This window comes from Sinohyriopsis cumingii, chromosome 5 (assembly GCF_028554795.1).
Source record: "Sinohyriopsis cumingii isolate HCF-2022 chromosome 5, ASM2855479v2, whole genome shotgun sequence".
Taxonomy (NCBI): Eukaryota; Metazoa; Mollusca; class Bivalvia; order Unionida; family Unionidae; genus Sinohyriopsis; species Sinohyriopsis cumingii.
In genome coordinates this window covers 83000051-83024191 of record NC_142965.1, presented here as the reverse complement: position 1 = coordinate 83024191, position 24141 = coordinate 83000051, and the positions used below count along the sequence as shown (strand labels likewise).

The 24141-nt window shown below is 34.9% G+C and overlaps 1 protein-coding gene across 2 annotated transcripts in view; it reads right to left on the bottom strand.

The window, feature by feature from the left end:
* LOC149799636 (putative receptor-type tyrosine-protein phosphatase mosPTP-1) overlaps window positions 1-23546 on the bottom strand; it is a 143552-nt gene extending 120006 nt beyond the window's left edge. For both annotated transcript variants that reach the window (XM_089958978.1, XM_089958979.1), the window contains exons 1-2: window positions 23445-23546; window positions 10648-10763 (exon numbers count right to left, since the gene is read on the bottom strand). In XM_089958978.1, the coding sequence (XP_089815104.1) occupies window positions 10648-10696 (49 nt within the window). In that variant the 5' untranslated portion in view covers window positions 10697-10763; window positions 23445-23546. The remainder of the gene's footprint in view (window positions 1-10647; window positions 10764-23444) is intronic.
* Between the last annotated feature and the right edge of the window lie 595 nt (window positions 23547-24141).

The window sequence follows — 24141 nt, the reverse complement described above, 5'->3', positions numbered from 1 at the left end:
CTTCTTCTAATACCTGACTTGCCAAAATAGCCCCATTTCAACAGATTTTCAAGAAAATCATCCCAAAAAGGAAGCAAAGTAATAAAACTGACACCTTTCTGCAAATTTATGCCAAACGCATCTTTCACCCGTAATTTTCAATAACATTCTTTCAGAAGCATTGTAGAAGGAACAAAGTTTCTTCTTAAAATACCCATTTATTTTAAAAAATCTCAATACAATTACCCAAAAGGCAGATGACCAAAGTGGAACCTTACCGTTCATCAACACCCACAACAAAAATAAGCCTAGAAAAAAGTAAAGCCTCAAGGCAGATCTATGACTACTACATACATGTACCTAACCCATGCAATTTCAACAACAAAATTCTTCAGACCAATTAGAAAGAAATGCAACCCCAAAAGCAAACTGAAGTTCTAAAAGTCCTTTCTTAATTTTTCAAAACCTTCCCCCAAGAAGCAAAGAAAATGTAAAACCTAAGTTACACATTACACCAACCACATATCTAGCATGCAAATTTTTTGAATGAATCCTTCATGCAGTTAAAGTAAAGCAACAACAAACTCATCTCCCAAAAGTATCCCATTTTGCTAATTTTAATAAATCTCCCTTCAAAATGGGTCAGAGTAAAAACCTACTGCAGATATGACATTCTTTACATTTTTCCAGTCGACAAGACATGTACTGCAAAACTGTTTCCAAATATCAAGCTAATATTATTTTGTTAACAGTCACGTTAATAATAATGATAATAATAACAATAATAATAATGCTTTATTTATAGAGGGTGACTCATTAGTCAAGAACTATTCTCCCTTGAGGCCCTCTTAACGAGAGTATAACAATTCACATTATATGAAGATAGCAATAATTACTATGTATTTTAATAACTTGTTAAATTTTCAATCAATTATCCTATTTAAGTTGGCATTAATACAAATAAAACATTCTGTCAATAGTGAACATACTTAAAAGCAGCAAAATGTGTTTGTACTGGATTTGGCAATTAAGCCCACAATATGAAATTACATAAATGGAATCTATAATTGCCTAGTGTCAATTCTTTGGGAACCAAAACAAACTTTAAATTAATTTTTTTTTTAAAATAGTGATTCTAAATTGGAATTAAAAGCAATAATAATTCAAGGTTAAATGCCAATAGGTATTCATACAGCAAAAAAGGTTAAGGCCAGTTATTAGGGGAGGAACCATTAATTTTCATGGAGGGGGGGGCGGATTCTGACCCTCAAATAGCTTGAGAAAACGGTTTTGTTCTGATTTATAGAGAAAAAAAGCCTATAGTGCCCATTAAATTATCTGTCGCTGATGGAAAAAAAATCCAGTTTGTTTTCCTTTCCAATTGCTAGATAAGCAAAATGGCTTATGCAAGAAATAATGACAGTATAAGGTGCTATTAGCAGTAGCGGTTAATTTCTCATTATCATCATCACCATCATTAACACCATCATCATCTTTTGAAGTTGAACTGAAATGCCTACTAACATTGTTGTGAAATGACTTTCTACAAATGGATATAAATCGCATCTAGTGTTTGTATGTCGTTTTAAATTTAACTTAAAAGTGGGATATCTTTCTGCATTATATTTTTTGTACTGTATTACAGATAATCTGAACACACCATACCTATCAATAATGAACTGTAGATCACCCACACTTACTAAGCCTTGTGTTTGCCAGGGCAATAAAATATATCTCTACTTTCCTAATTAAAATTATGTCAATTGCTCATAATATATCTTCATGAATTTGAACAGTTTAAAACAGTATTTCTGTGTGAACCTCTTTACCTGCTCTGAAGCAAAGTTGGGAGGGTTTTTGGCTTCAACGACTTCAAAACCAAATTACTGCCTCATGTATTGTGACCCTTCGGAATTAGTTCTAGATTCATCACAAATATTTTGAGTGTGTTCATTTTAATTAATGTTGCAATACTGACTGATTTGAATTTTGATCTATACAAATTTTGAAGATTTAGTTTGTTCATGTACATACCCACTGTAGAACTGACAAGAAAAAAAATTAAGAAAATAAGAAAAGCATAACAATAACCAGCTAATGACCCAATTAATTACATACAATAGGTACTTGCTTATAGGTCAAGTCAGACTGCAAACAACAAAGATCCTGATCTGCTGAGATTTTAATGCACCTGCTGAACAGGGTCTAGTTTCTTGCATGTACCAACTATCCTAACAAACTGCACAGACCCAGATCTGCCAGCGCATTATGTGAAGGCAGATCTGGTTCTGTGCAGTTTGCAGTTGGACTCATGCAGTGAATGCATTGCAAATACAAAAAGAACTGCTTAACAGCAATTTATTTTCATATTCTGCATCAAACACAATATCAAAACTGTTAAATATTATTAAATTTTGTAAACAGACAAATTCTTAAAACAAAGATGACTACAGCATATTCAAACAGTGTCATACTCTCTAATAATCCATGCCATTTTCCAAGTCTATGAACAAAGCCTTGAGTTACAATGACCAAAAGTGATATGGATAATATGAATTAGTTGATATTTGACTGTTTACAAGAACCTAAAATCAGCTGATATTTGGTTATTTACAGGAACTTCTATTAGTTGATATCTGGCCTATTTTAATGAACTTTGAGTCAGTTAATATATGGCTTATTAATAATAACTTCAAATTCAGTTGATATTTTGCTATTTTTCAGCTGATATTTAGTTATGTGAAGGAACTTGAAGTCAAGTGATATTTGGCTATTTAAAGAAGTCTGAATTCAGATGATAATTGGATACTGATAGGAACTTAAATTAAACTGGCATTTGTTCTTATATTTATGAAAACAACTCACTCAGAAATGCATTAGAACCATTCAGCATAAATGGCATATATGCATAAATACAAAAAGTCATCAAGTGAATTTTAAAGGCACTCCCTTCAACAGATGTTACATTTAGACAGTTAAAAAACCACAGCTAAATTTAAGCAATACACACTAAAATGATTAACGTATGACAGGTGGATGCTTCACTGATAATATAAAAATAACTTCAGAAAATATTTAAACTAAATATATTTGTACATTTATCACAATAAAATTAATCAACACATGGATAAAAATAAAAGTATGTCCAAACATGTGCTCCAAAAAAGGACTGACAAGAAGAAAGCAAATAGTTTCTACACAGCGTTGAGGAATTCTGATCTGAGGCAGTTTTAGAAGATATTATGGAGCATAAAAAGTCAGCTATCACTAAAAACTGTACACTTCTCAGAGTTAAAACAAAAAAATATGGTGATTTATGCAAAAGTAACCACCACTTTTAAACTCAAACTACTCCCTTGCTCTCCATCAGAACCAATTTGTTAAATCTGTGCAAATAGCAGTAAATCCAGTTCGACTACATTTTTCAATTGGTACATGTTTATACGCAATATAGTGGCAGATAGACATTGCCTGATTCATCATTAGGCAGAGCCACATAACTTCCTTTCCCTCAGACGATTTCCTGGATCAACATACTGTATCATCCATTATGTATGCAAAGCACTCATATTGCACATACTAAGTTTTATACTAATTTATATTGCATGTATCTACGGATCAAAGATCAAGCTGATGGTAGTACAAGAATGGGTCCCTTTGCCAAGGTCCACAAATAACATGAAAAGTATATAAACATGCAGTCAAGATTTTTTTATATAAAATTCCAGATAGAAGTGGTACTGAAGAATCTTTTAACTGATATCCAAATATTATTCATTTATTTTTCAAAATGTTTATTTTGTATTTGATCATGCTGATGATGCTGGACATACTGTAATTTTAATTTATATTTGTATCATTACTGTCAAAGCTCATATTTAATGTTGTTGTTATTGTTGTTATAGGGTTTAACGCCATTTTTCAACACAAGAGAGGCTATACATGGCGGCCAGTATTAATGGTGCAGGAAGACTCAAACCAATGCAGACAGAGGTGAGATGGCAGTGATCCGTGACGGAGAGCGCTTTAGACCACTCTGCCACTTGAGGCCCCCCTCGTATTTAATAGTAATAACATTTTCACACAACATACATTTGTATAAATACATTTTTATCACATCATGAAATAAAGATTAAGCAGCAAGTTTAAACCATCTGACAAAAGTGTCAACACATTTTCTGAATGGCAAATTTTCAGCCATTTCTACAACAGTCAGAATTCAAATGAACATGACAAACAGTTACTTTGGGCTGTACTCAATTAATCAAGATACAGGTATAAAATAATAGCTGTGGGATATATATATATATATAAATTAGGTTGTCAAAATGAAGTCAAAAAAGTACAAAACAAAATCATTTCTTTTCATGTATTAATCTTTTAATTACAATGAACCAGCAAAACCCATGATTCTAAAATACTGTTTATGAATTAAGTGTGATTCTCACACCTTTGTGATTTACAGATCATGAATGATGTATGATTATTACACTTTTGTTACCTGGCACCTAAGATGTATAAATGACAGCCATTGTTTATCTGGCTTGGGAGTATATGGTGATATGTTATAACCGAGCTAATTTTCTCATTTAGACTTTCAAATCAAACACCATAACCAAACACTATAACAAAAAGAAATTTATAACACAATCTTTTGAGTAGAAGTTTGTTAGAAATTTGTCTGGGGAGTTAAAACTCAAATGTTAAACAGAGGAAACATTGTATCCAACTACATCATGAACAAGCTTTACTAATAATAAGTGCAAACTGCTCAAACTGATGAACTACATGTATTTATCTGGCAACAGTATGGCTGGGAAATGTGCTGATTTCTTTTGAAGTGCGGGGTTGCTTGCATCTCAATATATCAATAATAATCATGTCTAGTCTGTTCAACTTTATCTGGCATTCTTTTGCAATGTTTCGAGTGGAGACCATTCCACACAAATCAGTCACAGCTTTTAAAATTGGCATTTGAAATCTAATGAACACAATTCAAACAGTATGGTTGACCATGACAGCTGATTACTGTAACTGTAATGCTTTAGTAAAAGAAATGGAGACTTTGATGAGGGAAATCGCAGCAAATCAACATGTAGTATACTTTGCTTTGTTACCAGTGATAATAAACAAAATATTGCTATATAATACAATTTTAAAAATATACATACACAGAGTTGTGGATTTTATCTTTGCTTAAATTAGAAATTTAAAATAAATAAGCAGTTCAGGAGACACAATGTCTAAGGTACAATATTGAATGGAAAGGATAAAGTAACTGCTTTCAACAGACACTGACAGAATATTAAAACAAGTTTGTTTGATTTAAAAGATATGGTAAAAGCATACAAAATATTACAGCTTTAAGTTCATCTATAAACACCACTGTAAGTTCTTCTATAAGTATAACTGTAAGTTGTTCTTTACTTACTCCTTTAAGGTCTTTGATAATTACACCTTTAAGTTCTTTGATAATTACACCTTTAAGTTCTTTGATAAGTACACCTTTAAATTCTTTGTCAAGTACACCTTTAAGTTCTTTGATAAGTACACCTTTAAATTCTTTGTTAAGTACACCTTTAAGTTCTTTGATAAGTACACCTTTAAGTTCTTTGTCAAGTACACCTTTAAGTTCTTTGATAATTACACCTTTAAGTTCTTTGATAAGTACACCTTTAAGTTCTTTGATAAGTACACCTTTAAGTTCTTTGATAAGTACACCTTTAAGTTCTTTGATAAGTACACCTTTAAGTTCTTTGTTAAGTACACCTTTAAGCTGTTTCTGTAAGTACACCTTTAAATTCTTTGTTAAGTACACCTTTATCCTAGAAATATTTGAGTGTTCATACAGAATTCTTGGACAAAAACATTTCTTGAATTTTTATTCGGAAATTCAGACAGCGGAATATTATCGTCTGTGGAACAACAAAGAACTGTAGACACAACAGCACTATACTGACTATAGTATACATCATCGCCTTCCATTTTGGATTTTCGTCAGGACTCGAACTCGAATTCATTAGAACATTTCATTACTAAGACTTCTAAAATTTAATTCGTGGCTTATTCTTGGATTATTTTTGGATTTGATTCTTGAAACCTTATGGTCTTATTTTTTCATTTTTACATTGTTTTTCCAGGGAAATAAATTATATGTTAAATTTTTCAAAGCTTGTTTTCACTTTTTTCTTTATTACTGTTTATGAGAGCCTAAACACGTAACATAAGAAAGATTTATTTAAATGTTAGGTAAATGACTGTCATTCCTTTGATGGGTTTAATGCCATTTTTCAGTACAAGAGTAAAAATGGATACTCGAATAAAAATAGATACTGGAATAAAAATGAATACTGGAAAGAAAGGGTGTCTTCTTCCCTGGTCAGACTAATGACACTGCTGAATAAACAGACAACTGTCTTCACTGTTCTGATTTTTCAACAGTGGTGGAATAATTTGCTGTGTGCCTTGGTTTCGGTTTTGTGGGGTTTAATGCCATTTGTTCATCACATGATAGGCTATACATGGCAGCCAATAGTTTTGGTGGAGGAGCCCAAGACTAGAACCCATGCAGGCAGAGATGAGATGTCAGTGATCCATTTAGGCAAGTGCCTTAAGACCATTCAGCCACCCAGGCCCTGACTTCATTTGTATATATGCATTTTTCATGGAATCGTCTTTGTATATAATTGTGAATAAAATGCAAAGAAACAACCACAAACCTTTTTTTTCCAAATCTATCTGCATGTTATAATTAAATATACGGCCATCAAAAGCCTAAAAAAGATTGAATAATCAATGTCTCTCTCAGCACAAACTGAATTCTTCACATTTTCACTGCATTTCTCCTTCAGAATGGTGGATCTGCAATTACAACCTGATTCTATCTAGGACACTACAGTATGAAGTGCAATCCGAAATGTCCAACCTACATGCTGACCATTTCTCTTGCAATTCAAGTGCTCATGGCCAGTTAGCGGCATGTATATAATTTCAGTACTTTATTATGCTGAATAAGTGACATATCATCCAAAAAATGCAGCTATATTACAGCAGAGAACGTAATATGCAAAACTGATCATGTTTGATCGGCAACATTGTGCTAGTCACATGGATAATACACAACATATGGTTATGAAGGTCAACTGACAAATGACTTTAGTTTGTGAGCCACATTTTCCACACTTTTGTAAACTTTATTTTAATTCGAAGGGCAATCTAACATATGCCAATATTTGATCCAAAGGTAATCCAGCCAAATGATCATTACATCTCACATGTTACCTATAGCAGTTTTCACCTTGCCAAATTCATCGAGTTAGCGAATGTAATTGGCAAGTGTGAGTGCTTGCAAATTTCCCTTCCTCCGCAATAATGTACTCAGAACTGGCAATTATGCCAAACTGAAACTGCCAATTTTGCCAAACTCAAAACTGCCAATTTTGCCAAAATGAAACTGGTAATTTCACCAAATGCACACTGGCAATTTCACCTCAATCAAAACTGCAATAGGGAGGATGTCATATAACATGATTTTTATGATACCAGATACATCAACCTATAAGAATGCTTATTAGGAATAATAGCATCAATATTTTTTATAATTTTGACTGCCTCTCTGCAATGCATACCACGTTGATGCATCTTCCTATTAGCCTATACATACTGGTATACAGTAATAATTAAGGTTCACTGAGAATAAGTTATGTATCCATTCTTCTGATTCCAGGGCAATAAATTCCTTCAACAATTTTGGCCAGATTAGTAATTATAAACATTAGCTTTCCCCACAAATTATATATATCTTTTCTTCTCTTCACCTCTGTTGCCATTTTTCATTGCATACCCCCCCCCCCCCAATTTTTATGGCAACCCTTCTCCACCATGAGAAGGGCCTAATAAGAGTGTTGGCTTATACTTGAGTGGTGTAACACAGACAAGAAGTCATGCTTACACATAAAGTATGAAAAGTTTAAATAATCATAAATATTTAATATTTTCATAAAAATATTAGTTTACACATTTTTGAATCAATGTGATTAAACTGAAATTGATGTTTCTGAAAATAATTATTAACAATAATTGCAAATAAAGATAGGTTACAAACATCTGTCTGTAATGTGTCCTAGCACTACTATTAGTGCCCCGGCATCCTTTATGAAGGCTATGGTATCATAGCTAACTCAATCCTTTCCATTTTCCCACTGTTTCAGAATGTGTGACAAACAATATTTATCTGAATCAAGGGTTCTCAATAGATTTCAAAACCGAAGTCAGTTGACCTTCAACCACAAAATCTCAAGAGTCAAAACTGAAATCTCAAGAGTCATTTATTTTGACAGACATAAACTCATAACTGGGATTGTTCATTATTCATGAAGCAAGCTGACATTTAAGATATCTCGTTTCATGCTGAATAAAGAGAAATACTTGTACCTGCATAGCAAATTCTTACTGAATAATACATTAATTAAATCACCTGAATTTTTAAAATGTCTCATCAACTGAAGAAATTAATCACCAATAAAACATAATTAAAATCTGTCCACTTAAAGTTAGGCAACTGAGCCACCATGTTTTCCACACTTTTGTAAACTTTGTTTTAATTTAAAGGGCAATCTAACATATGCCAATATTTGATCCAAAGGTAATCTAGCCAAGCACAACCAACTCCAAATTTTCAAATTTTTTACCAGTTGAAGCAAATTAATCACCAATTAAAAACAACATTGGTCCACTTACCTATGACAATTGGCTTTGCTTTCCAATTTTGTCTAATTCATTATAATTCGATGGGGAATCAGACATATTGGATCTAAAGTTAATCAAATCAAGTCATAGTTGATTCCCTCCTCCTCTATCATAAACATCGAATATATCTCAAAACAATCAAAAATTTATTCAAATATGCACACCTTATCATGGTATCATTGACCTGTTATGTCTGCCCAATAGTATTGATTTTACACAAGTGTGAGGGGACCCTGAGTGGCCGACTGGTCTAAAGCGCTCTCCGTAACAGATCACTGCCATCTCACCTCTGTCTGCGTGGGTTCAAGTCTCCGATTCAGACAATGTGGGTATGTGAGAAAGCTTGCCAGTAGCTTCTCGTGGGTAAGTGGTTCTTTCCAGGATTTTACCGGGTTCTTTCTCCACCATTAATACCGGCCACCATGTATAGCCATGCTGAAAAATGGCGTTAAACCCAACAACAACAACACAAGTGTGATATTATTGGCAGGTAAGGTGTAAACAGTTTGCCTAGCAAATGTCTATCACTGGCAAATGCAGCAAATTTTAATTAGACAAAGTGTACTTGATAGGAACTTAAGCAGGAGCTGAATCAAGTGTAATTGATTTTATGACCGAAACTGCTCTGCACCATAAAAATGCACAAGCTGGAATTTCCATGTCTTAAATTCCAAAGGACAAAACCCCAGGGTATGCATCTGCTGAGATCACATTTTTCAACAATAATCATAAAACTCTCCCCATTTCCATCAACCATAAACCATGGTTGACAGTCTGCTAGGCTCTTTTATCACCCATTGTCACTGGTGCTGAAATCTCCGCAGATGCAGCCATGGGTGTTAAAGGAGCGTTATCGATTATTACATGTGGCTTGCAACAATGTTTCTTTTAGTTAGTCAAAATTACTTTCATATTACTTTCTAAACCAAGGATATCACAACATTTTGAATTTTTGCAACAAGTTATTCCTTCAATGCCAACTATACCACTGTCTTTGGCAACTACAACACTATGAAACCAATTTGCAGCCACACTATATGTCACACAAAATACTGTCTTTACAAAGAAAGAAAGCCTGTCACATTTGGTCTGGTTACAGTCTGGTACTCTTTCAATTACATCTCATAATCTAAGAGAAAACATGATGGCAAACACATCAGTCTAAGTGTATGGTGACTGGACATCATGGTGATTTGATTTGAGCAACAAGGTACTTCTGAGATGGAAGATTTTGTCATCTTCATAATTATCAATGATAATAATAGCCAGTAATTACCAATTATGACAAAATCTGACATCCAAATAACACGAAGTAGTAAAAATAATCATATTATTTACCTCTCTGCATGGACTGAATTTAGGTATTTTATTAGCATGTTGGAACCAATTTCAATATAACAAATTTAGAAATCAACAAATAACTGTCAACTTGTATGACGAAAATTTGACTATGTACAATTATGGTGGCCAATGGCCATGTTAGAAGGCTGGCTGTCATAGAGGGAATTTCTGCACACAAACTTGCTGGTGCCATGAGATTCTGTTCATAAAAAGCAGGTGGCCACTGGTCAAATGGACTATTCAAGCTATCCACAGCCAATTCATCTGGTTTCTTATAATTCACATCAATTTTGTTTACCAGTTGAACATGCTAAAATACTTTCTCCCTAAAAGTGTCCACACAAAAAACTCCTGTTAAAAATGTTATACTACAGAATTCTGATTTTCCTAAATTATTTCAACATAATCCAGATACAGAATTTTCACTAAATATTCAGCATAATCCAAAATGATTGGCATCTCTGTCATAGCACTGGATTAAATTTTCTCCATAAAAAATAAAACAAGTATTAATTGTTCCCCATTAAAAAAAGTAGCAGGAAACATTGCAGCCATGCGGTAATAAGAAAAATTACTTACTTGAGATGATATAAGATATGAACAGAAATATGTGTCTTGTGGACCCCATCCTTGTAAATTCACTTCACACTTCAAGTTTCATCCTCATCATGGTTTTTCATTTTTCAATCTCTTTCCTATAAACAAGAAAACAAATATTGAAATGAGTAAGTCTTCTACAAAGGAAGGATTATTCCCTAAATTTCTTGACAAATATGCATTAATTAAAGATAGAACTGTCAACTAAAGCAATGGTAATTGCTTGCCATTGCAAATCCCGATACTCTTCACTTCATTTTTCACCACTGCCTATATATCCTGATCCAAACCCCACTATCCTAGTATGCACCCCCATGCATAGACAATGACCCAGGGGTAAAATTGTGAAGCCCAACACATACATGTGCATTCCCAAGAATGGTCATGTAACTCACAAATGTTTGGTTTCACTGCTTTTAATTTTCAATGAAAATAGTACTTCAGTTAACTTTAATACCAGTCATTTTAGCCATTTACAAATCCCAGTGATTTTGTCATTGACAAATAATTTCATTGCATTTTTTTAACAATGGGAGGTGCATGGTCAAAGATAAAGTAAAGACAGAAGTGATAGGTCAGTCAGAAGAGTAACGATAGGAAAGGCAGACAATAAGTAAAACAGTGTTAGTGTACGTTTTTGTCTCTTCATACTGAGATCAATCCGGCTGCTGTAGTGACGATGAGATATGGAACCTCAACTGGCATATCCCTGAGAATCACTAGGTCTTACTTGTAGCTGACTAGTTCATTAGAATGTGATTTTGGAAAGCTCCTGCTTGTGAAATACCAATTCAGGAGCTTCTGCAATTATTGATGGTAATTTGTTCCAAGTCTCTATTGTGCATGGAAGAAGCTGAACTTGAAACAATTTGTCAATGCTGACTTTAACTGGAACTTTTTCCTGTGGTTTGCCCTAGTTTGGCTATATGCCAGGGTCAGGTATTTGTCCACTAGTTTGTTCGCAATCTTGTACAACATGGTCATCACGGCCTTGGTTCACCTGGACTCATGTTATTCCCACTGGAGATGGTTCATGATTACACTGACACTGCTAGTGTTATATTTATTTATTTATTTATAGTGAACCTAGCAGCTATCCTCTGAACCACCTCTATCTTATTTTTTAGATCTTTATTATGTGGGTTGCACACAGTCAAGCAATACTCAAGACCTGGTCAAACCAGAGTGAAATATGCCACACTTTTTACTTCTTCATTGTTGATTTGGAGGTTATAGCACAGGAAACCAAGGTTACTTTTCCCTTTTTTCATTATCTTGTCTATGTGCCTTTTCCAAGAGAGGTCTCTGGACAATTCAACACAGAGATATTTTGTTGCTGGCTCATTGGTGAACTTGTGCCCCATAAGAGTATATTTGGACAAGATTGGTGATTTCTTCCTGTAAACTCTTAGAATGCTGCATTTTTCTGTGTGGAACGACATACCCAAGTTCTTTTCCTGAGGGCCAGTTGGTTCAGGTCTTCTTGAAGGATCTCACAGTCCTTGGAGACATTTATTTCCTGGTAGACTATACAGTCATCTGCAAAAAGTCTCATGCTGGATTTCACTCTCGCAGGTAAATGATTGATGAACACCAGGAAGAGAATGGGACCCAAAACACCCCCTTGAGGTATCCCACTAACAACTGGTGCAGGGTCTGATGTTGCTCCATCTACTAACTCTCTGCGATGTGTCTGATGGGAAATATCTGATCCATTTCTGGGTGCTACCACGTATGCCATAGTGGTCCAACTTACTAAGGAGTCTCTTATGAGGGACACAATCAAAAGCCTTACTGAAGTCAAGGATAGCGAGGTCAAACTGTTTCCCTGTCTAAAAATTTGGCAAACTCATACACATGCTGGCAGTCTGTTAGAATGTGAGTGTGTGTGTGTGTGATTAGGATTTTTAATGTAGCTTTAACAATTTTTCAGTCATATTGCTAGGATGTTTGCAGTGTGTCAGTTTATAGTGATGTCTAGCACTGAGGTATCACGCTGCTTATATGTAGCATGATGTCCCACCCAGTCACATTATCCTGACACCAGGCCGACCAGTCCTAACACTAACCTCTTAATGCTGAGCACTTAGTGAGGCAGCTGTTAGTACCATTTTTGTAAGTCTTTGGTATGACTCGGCTGGTGTTCAAACTCACGACCTCCCACTTTCGAGACGGACGCTCTAACCACTAGACCACTGGAGCGGTCTCTGTTAGAATGTTGTAGCGATCTAGATTTTGCATCATGTTGCTGACTATGATGTGTTCAAGCAGTTATGCAGCTGATACATGTAAGGGAGACAGGTCTATAATTGCTGGCCTTGAATCTTTCTCCATTTATGAAGAACTACTACTGGTACTACTGGTATACATGTACCACAGTTCATGGCTACTACTGGTATTCATGTGAAATAGTTCATGGCTACTAATGGTATACATGTGCCATAGTTCATGGCTGCTACTGGTATACATGTGAAATAGTTCATGGCTACTACTGGCATACATGTGCCATAGTTCATGGCTACTACTGGTTTACATGTGCCATAGTTCAAGGCTAATACTGGTATACATGTGAAATAGTTCATGGCTACTACTGGTATGTACATGTACACTGGTTTATGGCTACTACTGGTTTACATGTGCCATAGTTCATGGCTACTACTGGTATAAATGTGCCATAGTTCATGGCTGCTACTGGTATTCATGTGCCATAGTTCATGGCTACTACTGGTATACATGTGCCTTAGTTCATGGCTACTACTGGTATACATGTGCCATAGTTCATGGCTACTACTTGTTTACATGTGCCATAGTTTATGGCTACTACTGGTATATATGTACACTGGTTTATGGCTACTACTGGTTTACATGTGCCATAGTTCATGGCTACTACTGGTATACATGTACACTGTTTTATGGCTACTAATGGTTTACATGTGCCATAGTTCATGGCTACTACTGGTATACATGTACACTGATTTATGACTACTGATGGTATACATGTGCCATAGTTCATGGCTACTACTGGTATACATGTGCCATAGTTCAAGGCTACTACCTGTATACATGTGCCATAGTTCATGGCTACTACTGGTATACATGTGCCATAGTTCAAGGCTACTACTGGTATACATGTGCCATAGTTCATGGCTACTACTGGTATACATGTACACTGCATTATGGCTACTACTGGTTTACATGTGCCATATAGTTCATGGCTACTACTGGTATACATGTACACTGATTTATGGCTACTAATGGTATACATGTGCCATAGTTCATGGCTACTACTGGTATACATGTGCCATAGTTTTATGGCTATTAATGGTATATATGTGCCATAGTTCATGGCTACTACTGGTACACATGTACACTGATGTATGGCTACTAATGGTACACATGTGCCATAGTTCATGGCTACTACTGGTATACATGTGCCATAGTTCAAGGCTACTACTGGTATACATGTGCCATAGTTCAAGGCTACCACTGGTATACATGTGCCATAGTTCATGGCTACTACTGGTATACATGTACACTGGTTTATGGCTAATACTGGCATATATGTACATAGTTTACAACTGGTACACATATACAATAGATTATTGCTACTACTGGTATACAAACAGGGCTCTCAAAAGAGTTTCAGGATGAGGAATCCTGGACTCCTCACTCTAGGAACTCAAAAGTCCATTTATATTTCTGAGTCTCTAGCATAAAAAACTCAGGAGTGCCTTTGTTTCAAAAGGATATAAAGGAGAGTTAAAAATTATATGATCATTATTTTAATATATATCAGTAATGAATTCTTTGCCATTTATAATATCACACCAAAAAGAACATATTTTTCAGTAAATTGGATATTCATTTTTAATAATATAATTTATAAATGAAAAATTAAAATGTATAAATTTTCACCCCAATAGCATTAAAAATAAAAAATAAATCACAACAATAAAATCATCAGCTTTAGTTTCAATACCAAGAATGATCATTTTGAATGCTATGTAGTCTTCTCTGCAAGTAAAATACCATCTCTCCATTCATACCAAAGAAACTTACATGAGTATACACCTGGCACTACACTGTACTACATGTGTGTATATATATATATATATATATATATATAGGTATTACCACCACACAATGAAACAAAGGAATGAAAACATCCCAAGCCGCATATGAGCAAAGGACTAATTCAAAGCAGATATGTCAATTTATAAACAGTGTTAAATGCCCGAAGAGTTGGCCATAAGCAATAAAGGTGGATTACAATGCAAGTTCTATAGACAAGATGAATGAATCCTGGTACACGTACAGTAATTAAACAGCTTGAGACTGCAAATGTGAACTGTTGTCAAGATGAATTCACTTAAACTTTAGGTACGACTCTCAAATATCACCAGTCAAATGAAACATTCACCTATTTCTGGGGGCATTTAGTTGTCATTAGTGTCATTTTCTTCAGAAGTCCATTTCATAAAAATGAAAACAGATTTTGCTGACTCGTCTTGACAAGCTGATGCACTTTTCTGCATTCTTTTAAAAAGTCTATTCTGATCTTGTAGTGCCCTAGAACAAATCACATGTCCTTGTTATTATGGCATATAGACAATTTAACAATAATGTCCAAATTACGCTCAGAGAAAGCGTTCACTACTTTCATGGGACCACTCTGGTGGCCTAAGTGGTACAAGCATCTGCATCAGATGCAGGAAGTCACAGGTTCAATCCCCGCGGAGTCATATAAAAGACTTAAAAATATGGTACTAGCAGCTGCCTCATTTGGCTCTTAGCATTAAGAGGTTAGTTTTAGGACTGGTAGGCCTGATGTCAGGATAATGTGAGTGGAAGAGGCATGATGCTCCATTTTTGCGTCATGATGACCTAGAGCGAGAAATCACAATAAACTGCCACACCGCAAGCATCGTAGTGATATGACTGGAAAAATTTTCAAAATCCAAATCTCACAAACACACTCATAACTTTCATGATTTATATTTGTATCATCACAAATTTACAAATGCTTACATACATGCACAACTGAATATCCGTTTCTATGAAGTCACATCAAAGTAGCCTTCAGAGAGGCAATCACAAGATAATTACAGTGATAATAAATAACTGTCACAATGGCTTCATGCCTGTTTAATTAAGTTTAGCCATTACATAGTAGATTGGTCATGTCTGAAAATGAGGCATGTCACAAGAAAGCATAATAGGGAGAAACGGTTTCTCATTTGATAATTTCCTATGTATCTGACCCAGAAATTCAGGCAGCATAAAACCCTGATATATGTATGTGTATATGTAGTGATTAACTGCTACTATTGGTATAACACAGCACATGAAAAAAGAATTCTTCTGGCTAACCAACAGGATCACCAAAAAAAAATTTGTGCTGATTTTGCATAAATTTCACTGATCATGCCTACATTAAATGGAAGTCATGTCAGTTTATAATTCAATATTTATTATTCATAAACATAAACTCAACATACATGTAGAATGGTTAATGGCCACAAGTGGTATATATATATATATATATATATACACACACACACAAAGAATTTTAAGCAAAATGCTTTAAAAGGCAAAGTTTCAGCACAAAAATATAAGATTCATAGAGAAATAATTACATCCCCAAAATAATTGTTTATTCAACCTACTTTTTTCACCCAAATTATATGTACTATTTAATTCAAAATGTACTATATAAACACTTACCTCTTACACCTTTTTCGCAGGACTATGCCACATTTCAGTAATAAATGCAATGAATTACCATCTTATGGAAACCCCTGCAGTTTCAGTATTGGATGATTGTTTAAATTATCAATGTGATTAATCACCATACTTCTGAAGCTCTTCAATCCCAATGTTCTGTCACTTGTGACTAATACTGGAAGTCTACAAGAGCTATCAGTATGATCTATTCAATAAGATTCTGAAACTAGTCTAGGGCAGCCAGCCAGCTGAAACTGGGGCAGCACACACAGAAATATAAGATCCAAAGTCAAACTATATAAATATATATAAATATATATATATATATATATATATATATATATATATATATATATATATATATATATATATATATATATATATATATATGTGTGTGTGTGTGTGTGTCTCTCTCTCTCTCTCTCTCTATCTCACAGAAACCCTTAATCATGTGTATCTGAATGCAATGTTTTTATATCTAGGATGCAGAAAATCTCTTATGTGAGTGTCCTCTGTACACACACAATCAAAGACTTGCCAATCCTGCTCATGGGTCAAGCTAGACTTGAATTTTAGGAAGAAGTGACTTCTCCTTTTGGACATTATAGGGAGAAGTGAGAACTGAGCAGGGAGAAAGGGGACAATAACATGGTGACACATGGCGAGGTTTCTGGTTTGGACAAGCCACATCCTGGCACTTTAAAAAGACCCCAGTCCGGGGATTCCGCTCCTTTGATACCATGGAAATAAATTCAACAAAATGAAAGTGAATTCAAAATCTGAATACTGAACGAAAATGATTTTCTTATTCCAAGAGTATGAGGACTACTGTCTCTATCAATATTATTCAAACTTTTTCAACATAAACATGGCGCAAAACGGAAGAAATTATCCTAGTATAGAGCCAACGATTGCCCTGCGCAGTTAGATGTATACCATCTGGATCTATATAAACACTCCAGAATCCATGTAGTACGCAAAATGCAAAATAACTTCCACTAAATAACCTGGCCAACTCCAGGTTTACTCGACAAGCCTGATGATTGTACTGGGAACAAGTCAAACCTTGTACCACAAAATGAGGCAACATAGACCCCACACAGAAAAAAGACACTCCCCGTTGAAGGAAAAGGTCACACAACTGAATAATTTTATTGACAAGCAAATTCGGCTCCAAAACTCCAATATTATTTTCTCCAATCTTAAAGAACACTACATCTGGAACTGGGTCAAAGGAGGGCGGGTGGTGGAAAAACTCTCTACTTGGGACCCGGGGCGACCCTCCATGGAAATAACCAAGTCCTGAGGTTGATTACATAATCGTGACAACCACAGCAGTCTCTGCAAACAAGTTACAAAACTGTGTCCAACAATAAGGAGAAACATGATGCAGCCTTCCAAAAGGACAAACAAGGAATGATTAAACACTACCTTCAGGTTAAATGTAAAGAAAAGGATGTTAAATAATTTTCCATCACATCCGCATGATGAAAAATTTCGATCCTCTTCCGGTTGACAAGACATGCTATTCAAAATTCCTACATAAATTTCTTTAATAAAATAACTGTGTGGCTGCTCAAGTAGAGAACCCATAAATGGTACTCAAATGAGACTCTAGGAGAGATCCTTGCAGTTATAACATTTTAAACTAGAGTTCTAATTAAACCAACACGAAAATATCCTCTCCTATCAGAGGGCACAAAGGCGCCTTACAAACAAAACTAAACTAAACATGGGGGATGTTTTCCATCACGTCTATGTGATGGAATATTTCAATCCCTCTTACACCCAAGCTTGGAATCACAATGCTCTATGGTACATTCAAATAAAACTTTAAAAAACCTGTAGTTTTCAATCCCACTACACCATGCGCCTAGACACAATCAAATAAAACTTAAACACATAATGGAGTTTGGTGTACAAATAGATCTAAAAGTGTAACACTAAGGCGTAATATAGGATACAACCCAGATTAGACTTCAATATGCTAAGGCATACAGCTACAACTGAAACACAATGAATGCATGCATACCACACACTCACCAACTCAAAAACAAACAAGTAGACAACTTATTTATTTTTAACACAAAATTCTGGCTTAAAGGGGTACACTTTCAAATTTTTTAACACAGTAGGAATTAGGAGAAAACAACTAAGATAATTTGATCTAGGTAGAGCTGTCCTAACAAAAACACCATACATGGACAACACTACAAACATAAGAAAACACCACAAAAGGACATTTTGACTCTGGTGGAGTCACTACCCAAAAGAAAGCACTTAAGGGCTACAGGAGTGTAATCCAACCCAGAGCCTTAATAGACTCAAGGGGTGGTAGTACAATCCGAAGCTCCAAGCACGGTTGATAGAAATCAGGCCCACTGTCAGCCCAGGCAAAGGGAAGAGAGTATATCAACTGAGCTTTTTATTGGGATAAACAAAACTCATAGACTTGATGAACAAAACAGAGAGTAACCCTGACTACATTTATTATCTGCATTATTGTTTTCTAAACAAAGACATCACAACACTGATGGGATGGACAGGGGAAACCCCACACCAAAACACATCTTTAGAAAAACAGGGTGTCACTTCTAAGTTCTAACCAGCAAGACATGCTGGGATGGAGCTAAGAAGTGTCAACAATAGGAAGACATGCAATATATATATGTGTGTGTGTGTGTGTGTGTGTTTGTGTTGTTTTCATTCTCTTATTTGAATTATGCCATCTATTTCCCAGTATGCATATTTGCATTTAACATTGGTTTTAAGCAAAACTTTATTTTGAAGTAGAAAATGTTCTGAGTTCTATCAATATTATAAACACATATGGTGCATGTTTAATAACTATCATATTCATATTCAGTGTATTTTGGCAATATGACTTAAACAGAGAACAGAAGCTATATACTGTAATGAATTTTAACTGAGTAACTACATTACATTATTGTAATAGCACATTAGTAAAAATACTTAATCAATTACCCTTAATCAAGAATTTTGTTCTTTTTACTTTCTGAAAGTTCATGATAAAATGGCATTTGAAAAGATTTCTGAATTTGTTTGAAACAACCGCTGCACCATGTACATGACAGAAAATGCATACGTCTTTCAGATCATACTATTCGTCCTAAACTCTTTGTTGCCCATAAAATTGTAACATAACTGTTCACAGACGATACACTGAAGAATTAAAGTCAGTAAACAAATGAACTAGACTTTTATTTTCAACTGAATGTAACCACTCACTTTATAACTTTGCAACAAACAGTCTATTGACAGGATTGCAAATGTAAGATTGTATTATTTGTCTATGTACTTGGTGTAACATTAGGCATTGGTTAAATAGTTTTTGCTTTGCTGTTTTGTTTTTTCTTCATATTTTCACAAAAATTAGTAAACTTAGAATACAACCTTGACCTTACAGCATCTCGTCGAACTCCACAACACTGAACTGTCCCGTATATTTATGACCTACAAATTAAATTTTAAAGCTATATATTTAATTACAAAATATTTAGTCTCTGCTTTCTTACAAATTGTATATTTTCCTTAATATATTTGCCCAATGGTTTATAAAAAGATACAATCTAATAAACACTGCCAATGCACTTCCCAAAACAGAGATGTCCAACATTACAGTTCTAAACAGATTTTTATCAAGAAAATAATTTGCATGCAGCAGTTAAAATAATCATGTTACCAATTCTATTCTTAAAACTCAAATTGCTATTTACATAAATTGAAGTTCTGAAACAAGTTTGTATGTTTTTATTATCAAAAGATAACTTGTGGAAATCAGGAAATAATAATTGCTATCATATTCAAGAAATGATTAATGGTCAATCAACTATCAAAATACATGCCTGTGAATGTGCAAGAGTTTGACTGTCAGTGTAACTGATATCAACACCAACTATGTCTGATGGCTAGAAGTGTACATTTTGCCTTGAGTTATATATAACATAGCACTGGAACTAAGCAATGGAGCATCTCAAAAGGGATGGTCATTCAATGTTTTTGTAAAAAAAAATCACAGAGCAAAGTCGTTTTCACTATCCTAACAAAAGTAGGTGAAGTTTACACAGTTTTGGTGACTTAGTTGCCCACTTCGCCTGGTAGCTTCAACCTTCTACTGAGCGGGAAAATGTATTGATCAATTGATCATTATACCTGTGATGATATTTACAAAGACAGAAGGTTGAAAAACCCAAAGATGTCCATGTTGTCATTATAAGAATACATCATAAGAACATGATGCAATAGCTGGGCAGCAAGTTCAAAGACTCTGAATGGCTACTGAGTGGGAAAATGTGGTGATATTTACAATCACTAAATTCAGAGGCAAAAAGACCCAGAGAATTACATGTGGTCATTATAAGAGTACATCAAATGAACAACTTTAACATTCATTACTGTGTTTGTTACCAAGTGTAGCTGATTAATTTTTGCATGTGACTTTGAATTCCAGACACTGAGAATTAAACGCAAATTTGTACAAGTATTTTGGGGTTAAACAGCAAATTGATAAAAGACTGTAGTAAGATTCAGAAGAGTGCTGAAGTTGCTAGAAATTATAATTCAGATAGGTCAGTATCCAGGTGTAAGAAAGTGCATGACAACTGGCTGTGTTTGGAATAAGACCTTTCCTTGGATTGACAAATTTCAGTCTCACTCTGATGGGCAAAGAATGCATGTAATAACAGATCAAAACTAGGGATTACATTCATAAACAATCTCGTCGTCATGAACATAGACTACTGAAGTACTGAAACAATCAGCAACCTTAAAAAAACACAGCCACAAGCTCATGAATCTAAAGCAAATGATTCTTGAGGGTTTCATTTTGACTCTTGTGCTTTTGGTGTCAAGGTTCAAATGACTACAGTTCTGAAATCTATTGAGAACTTCAGTGGTACACCAGCACAATCATTGCTTATATTAATGTCAATACAGAGGTGGTTGTTCTTGTTGTAGGCTTTAATGCTATTTTTCAGCAAAAGATAGACTTTACATGGCAGCCAGTATCAATGGTGGAGGAAGAACCCAGAAAACCCCTGGAAAGAACCACAGGCCCAAAAGAAGCTACTGGCTTTCTCACATACCTACACTGGCTGAGCCAGAGACTCAAACCCACACACACAGAGGTGAGGTGGCAGTGATCCATAACAGTGAGTGCTTTAGACCACTCAGCCACTAGGGGGCCCAAATACAGAGGTAAATATATACCTGACCTGTACAACAAACAAAAACAACTGAACAAAAATGATCTTTTTTGTGATTCAATAACATCCACAATCTTAGTCCTACATGTAAGACCTTGATACTTATATTTATGTTTTGGGCGTCAGGGTCTTACTACCTAACTAACACTGCTGTGTAGTGTTTTTCTGTCGACTAACATTGTAAAGAAAGTCAAATTTTCAGGATTATCTCACAAAACTGGCAACTAAAATAATGGCACTTTTCTACAATGTAAAGTCATAATGTTTTAGTCAGACTTTACTTACTCTGATGTCTTTTCTCAAATAAATTCAAAGTCACAAAAGTAATGGACCTGTTTTGAAGTGTTCTTGGCCTACATTTCAGTTGACTGGAAAGCAATCAAAGCCTGGAATGATGAAATCGGGTTAAGTTGAAATATTATTCTTTAACGAAACAAATAAAAATATATTAAGCCTATTGGAACTGTAGACCAATGTTTCGTTTCATTCAAGAAACATATCCACCACATGAACCTACTTAAACATACTTTGGCATACCTCGACTAGTGTCGCATCTCAACAAATTCAAATGTATGTCAACTAAACATGAAAATGCATCCATTTGCTAGTGTCATATTTTCATTCCACCAGGATAAAGACAGCACAGTAAGTATATTAATTATACATAAATTAGTGGCAAAGTGTCGATATATGGTGCCAAATTTGTGAGATAATCCCTGAAACTTCGACTACTCGTTCCAATGTCAACGACATTGGAACACGCTAAACACGGCTATTATTTTGATAGCAAGACATAGCACTAAAACAAAACCAACATGTGCTATGTCTTACATTGTAGGACTACCATAATCTCTATATTGTTCATGCATAATGCATATTTTCCATTAATGTAGTTTGTCTCCATTACTGTATGTACATATTTTAAAACAAAACTTAGGAAAATATAAACAATAAAGTCTCTAAAAGGGAGACATATAAATATTCAAAAAAATTATTATGCTTAGTTCCATGTCATTTTTATATTCATTACCTGAGTACATTATATATGAATCATTCAAGTGATGTTATGTTACTTTACACCAGAACCATCAATTCTCATATACTAAATGCATAAAGAACAGCAACAAACTGTACTGGGGTCCTGAGTGGCCAAGTGGTCTAAAGTACTCTCCGTTATGGATCACTGCCATCTCACCTGTCTGCGTGGGTTCGAATCTAGGATTCGGCCAAAGTGGATATGTGAGAAAGCTTGCCAGTAGCTTCTCGTGGGTCGGTGGTTCTTCCCGGGTTCTTCCTCCACCATTAATACTGGCCGCCATCCATAGCCTATCATGTGCTGAAAAATGGCGTTAAACCCCACAACAACAACAAACTGAACCAACAAAAAAAATCTCTTGTACTCAACAAAATCAATACTGTACGTACAAATTGCTTAATTTCTTGCTCCGATTTACATTACTGGATTTCATCTCCATTAATGAACATTACAGTTTTAAGTAGACCGGTCTATGAACCACCTGCAACAACTAGAAAACCCATCCCCTTGCCTAGGATTCAGTTTAACGCATTCCACAGGTATTACCAGTGTAAATAAGGGCGCAGAACATGTGCTATAATTTCGGGACATAAGAAGTTGTGTGCTAAACCAGAATAAAAAAAGACCCAATTTTCGATTATTGTATGATCCTTTCCGCTATTGACAGGAGTCGACGAAGAAACATTATGCATGCAAATTGGCACCGACCTATCAAATACAGATTATGGGAAATTCCTAAAGATTTCTTATTGCCATTTAAATTTCCTGGTAAGAAACAAAAAGAGTATACCTACTTCTGCAAATACGAGTCTTTTTGAACATTTATCGAAGGTAGAAAATGAAACTTAATCCTGAATATTTCTAAGCAAAATACTGTAATGTATCAACTTCCGGATGATTAGAGAGACTGATACACTTGCCTCAAAATTAGACTGGCTACTTCCTCTCTGCTAATATTCGTATCGAAGCATAAGTTTGTTCTGTGAAGTCTTCTTGTTAAAGCTCACATAATTGAATTGCATCAACACCGCAATATTTCTTCGATAGCAGTGGCTCCAATGTTTACCGAAAACAAAATCCGATGTTCAGTTTCACTCCGTTAGACCTTGCATAAGGCGGTAATTTAATATGGGAATGGCACTATAGGTCCAAATGGGAATTTAACATTGGGGGTAAATGGTAGCATTATTTGAGGTGGTTGACGTACATTGGGTAAAAATGTTTAAGTCCAAAACGGGAATTAAAAGCAGGAATGGCAATATACTCTCAAATGATAATTTAACAAGGGGAAGGATTATAGACTCAAACGAGAATTTAGCAATGTTTGTTAAATGAGATATTTTCTATCTAAAACTTACTTTCTGATTACTATCAAATAAACACATTTTACGTTACTATCCAACACAGTCATTTTGATTGCTATCCAACACATCACATTTTGATTGTTATCCGACAGATACCTTTTTTATTACTATTAAATAACATCTACTA